Below are 12405 nucleotides of genomic sequence, written 5' to 3' on the forward strand. Positions count from 1 at the left end.
ACACACACACACACACACACACACACACACACACACACACACAAAACAACCCAAAAAACAGGAAAGCCAATAAAGCCTATCTAAAGCATATCAAAGTCTCAGGAGCCAATTGAAATGTCACCCACTGGCCAAGAAATGGGATAATTGGAGCATCGGTTAGAAGGCCTGCTTCTATCTTCCTTTGAAGTACTGAAATACTTCAAATGTGTTTAAATCCATGAGTTCATAATAATCCTAAAATTGGGGAGTGGGGGAGGAGAAGAAGGAAGGGCAATATTTGAATGTGTTAATTTACCAACCTATTTTTAAAATCGGTAAAGGGAAGTAACCAAGCATATATTCCATCTTTCTTATATGTGTCATGTCTTGAAATAATTAAGTAGTTGTTGGGGAAAAAGTTTCTCTTTATATGCAAGAAATAGTCCACCTAACAAATAAAATCAGAATAACATTATTTGAAAGTACTAATGAATTAATTAATGGATCTAGAAAATGATCATCAATGGCTGCTAACATCTCAAGGGGAGAAACAACCAGATATCATGTGCTTCCTACTGACACATGTAAACTAGCCTTGTCAGAAAAGTTGAATTTACTTGGGATGAAGCTTCCCATGTTCCGTATACCAATTACCAGGAAATAGGACAGAGGAACAAGTTAAAAGAAACCATTAGGAGGCAATCAGCAAACTCAAGAATGTAGTACATTTTACTGATTAGTTTTAGCCATAAACTGCAAAGGGCGGTAGGGAGGGAAGGTGGGACAGAGAAGAAATATAGATTAGGGGAGATTTTAGAGATATATGAACCAAGTGCAGGGTATGGACTTCATTGCAATTCTGATTTCTTCTAGTAAACTGTGTGGGGTAGGGGTTTACGAAACAAGGAATATTTGAAGATTGACAGGATATTTCACATAAGGAATTATTTAATGTTGCTTTAGGTGGAATAATGACATGGTTGAGTGTGTGTGTGTGTGTGTGTGTGTGTTTAAAGAAATCCTTATCATTTATATAGACATGCTGAAATATTTATAGCATGAAATGATGTGTGGGATTTTCTTCAAAATAACATGAGTGGAGGGGAAATATGAAGAGTTTGCAAGTGAAATTCACAAATTGTTTCAAGTGAATGATTCTCTCTACTTTTGTATGTTTATAACCTATATATATAAAAGGCTAAGTGACCGACCGTACATCCATCTGACCATCCAACTGACCAACTGACTGGAACATATGAGGCACATGGCAATTTAAAAATAAATGTTGATTCACGCGTGTGAGATACATATAAAGCTCTAGCTGGCACCAATGGCTCGTGTGTGTTTCGTTCCGTCATTGTTGATCGTGAATTTGGTTGACACTTCATTATAGAGAAAGGGAGAGTAGCAATATTAAAATATTTCTTCTAATAAATTTCCTTTCAATGTGTACGAATCCATACACGGGGGCACTCGTTTTCCATATAAAAAGTTATATATATAAAAAAAACTTGGTTGTGAAGCTAGGCCTCAAAAAAGAAATAGATACATGGGAATTTCCAAATGCAGGGTTACTTAAGAAAGAACAGCAGTATTAGAGGAAAAAACTACTGGTTTATATAAGTTGGGGAATTTTTTTCTTTCATGCATTATACTAAAAACACCAGAATTAATTGAAAAATATAATACTTACTAAGTAAAGAGGAGGAAACAACTCCACCCAAGAAATAAACGTCACTTAATTCATTTAGAGATGAAAGACATGTGTCTGCAAGGAAAGCTGTGATTTCTGTATAGATGTTATTAGGCTAATAGTTTCATACTGTCAATGACCACCTGATTAGCATCTTCACATCCTTTGTTTTCATAGACAAAGAAGTCAATGAATAATCTATGGAGTCCTTGGGTGATCTGTAGAGCCCGTTAGTGGTACCCAGTAAAAACCTTGTACCATCTTGTTGGTTTCTTAGTCTTAGCAAGAAAGGGTAGGAGAGAAGCGCAAACATATCCTCTTCCAGCGCCTGCTCCTGGATATGTCAAGAAAGAGGTCTTGCCTACCTAGGAACAAAAGATATCCTAAAATGGCACCAACACAAAAATTCTACGTGCAATGGCACGCTTAAATTCTCCTTTCTCCGAAATGGAAAATAAATCTGCTTCCACCGGCTGAATACTATGGGACTAAAAATCCTTTGGTGATGCTGAAGAACTGTAGGTGTGCTAGCTGATGTAGGAGTAGGGTGTGGGAGTCGGACTGTTCCACTCCCACGGAAAGATGTATCTCAGAAACACTTAAGACACTCTGCAGGTAGAAACAGAAAACAATGACACACACCCCCTCCCAATCTGAAGTGCTCCTTTCTTAGTATGATTTCTGACAACAATATCTTAATGCCGGAAGTTACTTGGCCATCCTTAAAAGTACAACTTATCCTGACATCTCAAGAGACGGAAAAGTTGCCACGGAAGTCCGAGAAATGAGTCACGGTGCTCAATTTTGATGAGTAATTTCAGGTGTCATGAAACCCTGTGCGGAAGAAGGAGAGAGGAGGGGGCGGCAGATCTGCAGAAGGAAGGAGACTGGCAGCTGGGGATTGGATGGCGAGATCCCGATTTTCCTAAAATTGCGTCATTTCGAACCCAATTGGGTCCAGATATTATGGGCACCGACGGGTTACCGTCTCGGAAACTCTCCATCAGACGCAAGCGAGAGGAGAGGAGGCGGCTAATTAAATATTGAGCAGAAAGTCGCGTGGGGAGCGTGTCACGTGGGTCTCGAGGCGCGTCGAGCCGCGGATAAATACTGCGCGGCACCAGGCAGGCGGAAAGCGCACTGGACCTCCTCCCTCCACCGTCGCGGCACCGAGAGCGCGGAGCGCGGGGCGTGCGCTCAGACCGGTCACAGGGTCCCTGCGGGTCAGCGGGTCTGCCCGCCGCAGTAAGTGCCTGCGCCCCGGCAGGGGCCTTTCCGCGCCGGGCAAAGCGCCGAAGTGGACCCGCTGGGTGGGCTGGCTGGGGCAAGGGGCAGTGGGGGGACAGCGGAGGACGGCGGGGAGACGTGTAACCCGATTGCCCGTGCCCCTCTTTGTCTTCCACCTGCAGAGCCTCCTGGCTTGGAAGTGTGGATTGGTGGGCAGGTTGGGGGCTGGTAGGGCTGGGGTCCGGAGAGAAGGGGATTGGAGAAGCTTTGGGACTGATTCTCTTTCCTAAATGGTACAGGCTTTTAATCTTGGTTCCGTTGTGGGGCAGACAGTGTTGCTGCCCCAAGTCTTAGGTAGCCACCCCCAATGTATGTAATTTTCCCCTCCACGGTCTCTTCTCCCTGCCCTTCCCAGAAATCCAGCATGAAAATCCTCCTGGCCTTGGCCGTCTTTTTTCTCATCTCCACTCAACTGTTGGCAGAAGAAATCAGAGCCGACGATGGTCTGAATTATTGGTCCGACTGGTCCGACAGCGACCAGATCAAGGTGAGTCCCGGGCCCCAGCTGGTCCTCGTGGTTCCTCCCGAGCTCGGGGAGCTGTCACTGTCCCTCGAGAGAGCGCCCCAGTGAGCCTGGCGGGCACGGCGACCGCGACCAGTGAGGCCAGTGGCCGCGGAGGCGTGCGCGAAGATGTACAGGACGCCACCCCCGAGGTCCCGGGCCAGGGGCTGTGCCCACCACCAACTTTGCTCCCGAGGGCGGCACGCCGGTCTCGGGAACTCACTGGAGCAATAATGCCCTCCGTGATGAGCCCGGGGTCCTCACCAGGCTGCGCACCTCACAAGGTTTCACCCCCGGGTAATGGGGATTTCGGGGACCCTAGTCCAGCCGAAAGGACCTGGCGTTTGGAAACGCTGGGCAGGGGCGGAGGAGGGCACGCAGGACCCTGGCAGAAGCGGGGGCAAGGGGCGAGCTGCTGGGGACAGGGGTGGATGGAAAGCTAACTTCCTGCCGCGACATTGATTTTGCGGACTCGAGAAGGCAGCCCAAGTTTCCCTCTACCTGGCTCGCAGGCTGTTGGCGCAAGGGAGCGCGCCTCCCGGGAACAGTGCAAGGGGCGCCACGCAGGTTGCTAGCAAAGCGTCGTCACCCTGCCCCGCCCCGGCAACACCTGTGTGCCTTTAGGGTGATGAGGCGTCTCCAAATCCGCCCGAGATGGGGCTAAGTCAGGTGGCTCTCTGAGTGAGGGTCCCCAGGCTGGGAGCAAAGAGCAGAAAGCGCGGGGCTCGGAGACTTCACCTCCTGGTAACATGCAGGGACTTGGGGGAGGCAGTGGCGCTGGACACGAGTTCCGCGGGGTGGGGTGGAGGTAGGGAGCGACCTGCCACGGACCCCACTCAGCCCCAGCGGGGGAAGCCCGGCCTGCTCTCGTCTCCCTGCGGAGCTGGCTCCCCAGCCCTGGCCGGCGGGGTCCCACCGCCACGGTTCGCCCATGGCTGGAGCGCGCCCCGGGAATGACTCGGGTTTTTGGGAGCCTCGCACTGACTGCTACACCCGGGTTTGTCCATATGTCTGTTCCCCCAGGAGGAGTTGGCTGAGCCCTTTGAGCATCTTCTACAGAGAATCGCCCGGAGACCCAAGCCTCAGCAGTTCTTCGGATTGATGGGCAAACGGGATGCTGGTGAGATGGGCAGCCATCCCTCTCTCTGTCTCTGAGGGCCACCCACCCGGTCTGCTCGCTCATTCTCAGAGCACCCAGAGTTTCTCTTGCTCTTTGAGTAGAGATGTCCAGCCTAAAAGGAGTGCTAAATCTCCCTCACCCCCCTAACACACGCACAGCACGTGCCCGCAGAAGGAGGGAGGCATCCGTTTGGCACCCCTCAGTGTTAGACCTAAACCACCAAGGACAGGACCCAACCTTAGCTCCCTGGACTAAAGATCCGAACTGACAAAGCAGGAGGGGGCACGGGGCTTCCAAGAGGTAGTACTGGGAATGCTCTAAGCGCATATGGAAGTTGATTATAAACTGCTCCCTGTCTCCTGATAGAAATATTCAGTTTACTTGAAATCATCGTATCATCAGTGGACCCTGTAAAAAGTCAGTCAGTTGTTTCTAAGTAAATGCCTCAGTTATAAAACAAGTGGCCCTATTAAAGGCTCTTTATGGTAAACGTTTCTATATATCTTTATTTTACTACTGTGAGTGCACATTTAGGACAGTGAAAAAGTCTTTTATGGGCTGAAATACAGATTCTTGATTATGCCTGTTTAATGAAGAGATGTATTTGCATCTCTCTTCCTCTTCTGAGCATCAATGGGTGGCACTCCTTGAATATGTGCTTTTTTAAAAAAAAATTCTTTATTGTTGAAAGTATTACACATGTCTCCTTTTTCCCCCATTGACCTCTCCCCTGCCACTCCCACCTCCCCAGCACATGCCCTCACCCCCCCTACTATGTCTGTGTCTGTTGGTTATGCTTATATGCATGCATACAAGTCCTTTGGTTGATCTCTTACCCCCTCCCTCCCCTGCCATCCCTCTGAGGTCTGAAGTTATGTTTGATGCTTCTGTGTCTCTGGATCTATTTTTGTTCATCAGTTTATGTTGTTGAATATGTGCTTCTTATAAGGGAAACAGATGTGGCATTGCCTAACAGTTACTACCAGGCCTCGGGAGTCTCACAGTCCTGGATTGGAATCTGTGACCCATAAAAAGCACTTAAAAATTGTTTTCTATTAACATTTTGTTTATATTATCAATAATTTGTGCTTCTGCTATAGTCCTCAGGTAGTATATGAATGGGAAATGTTACATATTTTAAACCTCAATTTATATTTTTCCTTATAAGGTAAGGCGATTCCTGTTGTTGTCTTTCTTACAGGACATGCCCAGTTCTTTAATAAAAAAAGTAAGTTCAAAATTATTTTGACATTTATCAAATACAAATGTTGATTGAATTCCACTTTATATAATACCTTATCTTATTTCCTGTTATATGTTTGGGCTTAATGTGTTTAATTATGACAATATACCAATGGAAGAGATGCATTATATTTCATCCAGAACATGATTGTTTAAAGCTCTATGGGTTTAGACATATCATACTTTCCAAAATGATACATTAGGTTAAAAATCCTTTAACTCCCAGCTAAACTGCTGCTGAATTTCTGACCCACAGACAGTGTGAGATAATAAATATTTGTTGTTGTTTTAAGCTGCCCCCCCAAACCCCTTTAACTCTTACAAATTGTCAGTTTAGCTCAGAATTTTAATCCTGGGGTAAAAATCCACCACACATTATCCCTCGACACCCCACAAGCACCACTTCCACTGCAAACCAAAACCAAAACCAAATATTTATAGGTATCTCCTAACTCAGTTGAGTATGCTGGATGCCATAATGATGTCACTTATAATGGTAATTCAGCAGCCAAGGGGCTCCAGTGAAAGTCTGAGTAGATAATCCTTACTAAAGGTAAAGGTAGAAATGCCGGTTTTTTATTTCATAACTGAACGGGAAACCTCAATCTATCAAAGCGCAGTGGACATTTCTTAGGGCAGTGAAGATGGTAAAATTGTGACACTTGATAGTCATTAGGTCCCAGTTTCCCAGTTAATGGAACCAGTGTTGACAGGCAGTCCCAGGGGTCCATCTTAATTGTACTGTGCACTTAGTTGCTAGCTTGGGTTTCGGTGCCCTGGGTGGCAGAGTAGGCCACATTAAGAGAGCAGCCCTATTTTCAACTAGCAAACCAAGGGACATTCTCTCGCTCTAGTGAAAGTCATCTTTTCCAGAGGCTCCATCTTGACACTAAATAAATCATTCATATTTACTTTCTAAGGAGTTGGCTTTCAAGGGAATTATATACAGCAGAATTCTATGTAATGAAAATAAATGCACTCTATGAATGTCAAAACTGACATACTTTTCAAAAGGAGTATTATTTAAAATCCAATAAAATAGAAAGAGTAACCTTTGAGAAGTTTGCAATTATCAGGTGTAGGGATCTGACTTAACTAAGGCTCAGTTCCTGAGAAATACAATCTATTCAGTAACTAGAGGAAATAGGTTTGGATATTTCCCTGTCACACAAATGTGAAATCAACTTCCTAAAAATCAAAGCTAGCTTCAATAGCAACAATATTTAAAAGTTTGTATATGTAAACAAATAAAATATAATATGAATAAGGGGTACTTGCTAATATTTAGATGTAGAATTGAGTATTTCATTTAGTATTTTAGTGTCATTTATAAGAATTATTAAGAGTTTTTTCTGACTCACCAAAACTTGATATAGACACATATTTATTATATGAGAATACATTTAGAAGCTTGCTTTTTTTGATACTAGTTATAATAGTTTATTTCCTCAAAGATATACATGTTAAAATACCCCTAAATGTATTTTTCCAGGACATAGAACAGATGCCTTTTATGGACTAATGGGCAAAAGAGCTTTAAATTCTGGTATGTATAAAATCATGACTGAAAATAGACAGTATTTTAAATCTACTTACATTATTTTCTTTCTAAGGCATAGTTTTCAAATTATTTAAAAGGAATAATGAACTTAAAATAAGTATTTATGGTGAAAAATTCTAATTTTCATAAATAAATCTGAGAATGGGTTTATAGCTAAGTTAATATCTCCACAATATCAATCTCTCTCAAACCACCGCCTTACCAGTGTCTGCCCCATTTAATTATTACCTAACCTAAATCTTTGGGCTAGTTCCGTGGTCGGCAAACTGCGGCTCGCGAGCCACACGCGGCTCTTTGGCCCCTTGAGTGTGGCTCTTCCACAAAATACCACGGCCTGGGCAAATCTATTTTGAAGAAGTGGTGTTAGAAGAAGTTTAAGTTTAAAAAATTTGGCTCACAAAAGAAATTTCAATCGTTGTATTGTTGATATTTGGCTCTGTTGACTAATGAGTTTGCCGACCACTGGGCTAGTCTAATACTCTTTCCCTTATATCTGTCACATTTAACCTTACTGAACTAAGGGTATGGGGAATGCAGAAAATAAGACCAATTTTCACTTGTTACTAAGGCAATTTACAAGTCTTACAAGACATCACACCTGGTAGTTTTCCAACACAAAAACAAAGAAACAAAATAAATTTATTTATACAAATTACTTGCTCTTCATGAAGTTATAGAAACTCAAACTCTAAAACATCTCGATGGACGTTTGAGAGTTTTATAGTCCATTCCCATGCCTTCACAAAGGAACATAATTAAATCATCCTAGAGCAGTGGTTGGCAAACTCATTAGTCAACAGAGCCAAATATCAACAGTACAACGATTGAAATTTCTTTTGAGAGCCAAATTTTTTAAACTTAAACTTCTTCTAATGCCACTTCTTCAAAATAGACTTGCCCAGGGTGTAGTATTTTGTGGAAGAGCCACACTCAAGGGGCCAAAGAGCCGCATGTGGCTCGCAGTTTGCCGACCACGGTCCTAGAGATACACACAATCAGTCTTGCCTACAAAGCCCTCAGAAAGAAGGGATGCCACAATTCTCCTCAAAACCCATTTTAATTCTGGACAACTCTTTCACTTGCTGTAAAGGCTGCATGCTTCCTTTCTTCTCTTTTGTTTTTATTTTCTATGTAAAAGCCACATGCTTATATCTGAAAACTCACTCATCACTGTATTTCCAAGGTCAAATAACCCCTATGGCATTTTCATAAGACTGGCTTGTTGTTATGCACATTGTAGGCCTTACAGTCCCTAGTTTGGGTTCCTTGGGAAAACTATTCAAATTCTCTTCATTGCACATGGAATAAAAGTGGAATTAAAATACTAACCATATAATTAATTAGAAAGTAATCAGCAGCTGTCATATCCATCTAGAATATTTCTAATTTCTAGAAAATCTGTAGCTAAGGTATGCTGGTTTAATTCCTATTTTTCTGGAAAGTCATGTAAAAATGGTGTCTGCTAGTATTTATATTGGTTCTCTACTTTCCAAATTTAGACGACTATGTTTGTATTTCTTCATCAGTAATGTTGGGGTTGCTCAAGGTTAAATTTTAAAGACACTACCAATCTGCCTAATAAAAAATTAAAATTGTTTTATTAATATACACTATCTCCTGGCTTTTGGAAATGGAATATAAATTTAAGCCACTAGAATTTGTATCAGTAGTCCCTATATAAATGTGGTTTTCATGATAATCATATTAGACTTCAACTCTCCATTTCCAGAATGGATACAAGTTTTAGAACATGCTTAACTGCACAAATAATATAGGTACTATACAATTGAGAACAGATTAAATGCACCAAAAGTAATAATGTATTATAAGTAATAAATAGAATCACTGTAATGAATCTCAATTAATTTATGAATAAACCTTTGTTCCTCCACTTTAGTTAAGAAATATAAAAGGGAAAAAGTGGGCAAAAAAGTAATCCACACTCAGTCAGAGATCTTTTCATAAACTCAGTTGAGGTAAAGTTATTATAGGCTTCTACAGCCTTTTGTGGTCACAAACCCCTTTGACAAGCTAGAAAAATCTAGAAACCCCCTTCCCAGAGAAACGCTCCTCATCTCAGACACACAGAAGTTTACCTAGGGCTTCAGAGGGTGCAAGGACCTGGTAAGAAACTCTGCTTGAAGTTAGGAGAACGTTACGTTCCAGCTAACCCACTGACCTGTCTTTGGTTAGTTCACGTTAGCATTCACCTCACTTCTCTGAGGAACAGCGTCATGTCACCTGAAGCTGGCCAGGAAGTGAGCCTGTGTCAGTTATCTTCCTCCTATGCGCACGCCAGGGTGAGGCATGAACTGTTTCCTTCCTTCAGAACTGCCCAGTTTGGGGCTCAGCCTATTCTACCCCAGAAATGCATACATGACTGACATAAAACAATCCGTGTGTTGTCAACCTCACTTACAGGACCGTGGGCTGCTAAAGCTCGTTTGCCCCGTGTTGAGGGGAAGTGATGACTGGACACTGGACTTCCCTTCTCTCTCGACAGATCCTTCTCATTGGGAAAAGTGTTTTCAGTAACACCCAGGGGTTCTACATATCTTTCCCAGTGATTTCTGCTATTTCTATTTAAATGTAATATTTTAAACAGGGCATACTGAATTTTTAAAAGCATAGTAGTTCTCTATGATGTAAATCTAAGTGTATAAAGGGTTAGTTAAAATGATGAAAAGTATACTTAAGTATTTTGATCATATCAGTCTGATCTTTACCCTTTTGTGGTTACAGACCCCTTTGAAATTGTACTAGTATACAATATATCACATTACAACATATATATATTATGTTATATTATGTTATGTTTAATTTTGGCTTTTTTAAGTCCAGATAGTCAATGTACTTAAATTACTTGCTAGGTATATGGTAAGTCCTTTTAAAAACAGTTATTAACCTTTCACAGGACATTAGGGTGCTAGGAGGTAAGTTAAATTGTGTTGTATTTAGATGGCACATAAGCCCTACCTACAGACTGTGAGGCTGTTTCTAGTCTCAAGGACATTGGGAGGCACCCACGAGACAGGAAGAGACCCTCACAGCATAAGTTATCCCTGTATCGAGAATCAGCAAACTTTTTCTCTGAAGAGCCACACAGTAAACATTTTAGACTTTGTGAGCCACACAGTCTCTATAACAACTACTCATATCTGCCATTGTAATGCTAAAGTGGCCATAGACAATACATAAATGAATGGCTGGCGCCATGTTCTAGTCAAATGTTATTTAAAAGAAAAGGTGGTGGGCTGGATTTGGCCCAGGGCCTATAGTTTGTTGATTCTGTCCTAGAATAAGTTTCACATTTTGCTTTCATCCAATGACTGTTCCTGGTTAATTTAGGCACTGTCCTTTCTATAAATCACCTGGGGTGTCTGCCACTGTTTGAGAACGCTGCTGAGAATCAACACTGCCATATATTGTGGAAGTATGCTTTTGGGGAACCAAGTATATGACAGTCGACTAAAGTTACCATTAATTCTGTGGTTAGGTCACTTCCTGTCAGGATAGAAACTGAGGCAAGATTGGAAGATGTGCAAATAAACCTCTTGGAAATATTTCAACGGAGGGAAATAGTCATTATGCATGGCTCACAAAGTCATTATGTGTGCCTGGAACTTTCATTCCCTCAGTGCATCCTCTTAAAGAACCCTTTCTCTACTCTTTGTTCTCAGTGGCTTACGAAAGGGATGCGATGCAGAATTATGAAAGAAGACGTAAATAAACTACCTAATGTGTTTACCGAGCTTCATTTGTGTCAATGGTCAATAAAAGGTAAAAAATGAGAAATGCACTATGCGGAATAATTATTTATTTAATAATAACAATTGTTTTGAGTTAAAAACTCAACAAAGTGTTTATTTTTCATATTGTGCCAAAATGTGTTGTAAAAGGGTGTTATAATTCTAATATGATGATTCCCTCAGAAATAGAATCAGTAGTAATTTCTTAACAAAGCACAGTGTTCAATGAAGTTGTAAAGACCTGTCAACAATATCGGCTCCGAAGAAAGAAATCATTTTTGTTCCCTCGAAGTAATCACATCAGCTCCTGCTGAAAGAAAGGAAGTTCACAGATAGGCCTGTGCTTCTCCGTTTGTTTTTATGGTGAAAATGTACAAACTATATTTGTATCCCTGAAGCATGTTTTATGTTTTGTGACTATATAGAAATGTTTTAAAAAGTTTTAATGTGATTCTAAGGTCATCATTTCATTGTGTAATGTGTTGTGATAGTTGACATTTTAAATAAAAGAAGAAATACCTTGAAAGAATTGGCTATTCTTTCGTTAACATTTAGGTCAAATCAAGCAACCATTCTTTTAGTAGATGAAATATGTGCAAAGCTGCTTGGCTGACAAATAATGAAACATAAATTTACTATTTTTTTTGTTGTTGTTTGTTAACCAGAGGATATTTTTTCCATTGATTTAATAGATAAAGTGGAAGGGAGAGGGAGAGACAGAAAGAGAGAAACATTGATGTGAGAGAGACACATTGACTGGTTGCCTCTGGCATGTGCCCTGACCAGGGCTGGAGATAGGACTCAGACCATTCAGTCCACAGGCCTACACTTTATCCACTGAGCCAAACTGGCTAGGGCAAAATTTCTTTTTCTTAAAGAAAACGACTAAAATGTAATCTCAGTCTCTCTCTCTCTCTCTCTCTCTCTCTCACACACACACACACACACACACTGTGTGTTTTTCTTTATGGCTCAGTCATTTGGCATATCATTCATAGAGAAAACAATTCCATTTTGGAATCCAAAGAGTAAAGGCTAAGTTCTGTTTATACATGCCTATGATTCCCTTTTACAAAGAGGATACTGATCTACTTGGAAGATGCATTTCCCTCGTTATTTCCTTGTTGGGTAACACAGCAGTGCACACTACCATTTCAGCCCTGCTTTGGTCCCAGGTATGAGTTCCCCAGTGTGTGAATCTCACTAGAATGAAGACATCCAATGAAACGCTCACAAAGGTCATCAGAAGATGATAGAAAGATGGGGGGAAGG

General features: G+C 41.7%; 1 protein-coding gene across 3 annotated transcripts; it reads left to right on the forward strand.

Annotated features, from left to right (window-relative positions):
- The first annotated feature begins 2763 nt into the window (after window positions 1-2763).
- Window positions 2764-11662, forward strand: TAC1 (tachykinin precursor 1). Of its 3 annotated transcripts, none has more exons than XM_080663791.1 (6): window positions 2764-2917; window positions 3315-3446; window positions 4485-4581; window positions 5783-5809; window positions 7316-7369; window positions 11065-11662. In XM_080663791.1, the coding sequence occupies exons 2-6, from the start codon at window positions 3324-3326 to the stop codon at window positions 11112-11114; spliced, it is 351 nt and encodes a 116-aa protein (XP_080519917.1). In that variant the 5' UTR covers window positions 2764-2917; window positions 3315-3323; the 3' UTR covers window positions 11115-11662. The 3 variants fall into 3 exon arrangements, with proteins under 3 accessions (XP_080519917.1, XP_080519916.1, XP_080519918.1); XM_080663790.1 differs by having other exon boundaries at window positions 2788-2917; window positions 5750-5809; XM_080663792.1 differs by lacking the exon at window positions 7316-7369 and having other exon boundaries at window positions 2789-2917; window positions 5750-5809.
- Window positions 11663-12405: the final 743 nt, after the last annotated feature.

The sequence above is a fragment of the Plecotus auritus genome (assembly GCF_963455305.1).
Source record: "Plecotus auritus genome assembly, chromosome: 4".
NCBI lineage: Eukaryota > Metazoa > Chordata > Mammalia > Chiroptera > Vespertilionidae > Plecotus > Plecotus auritus.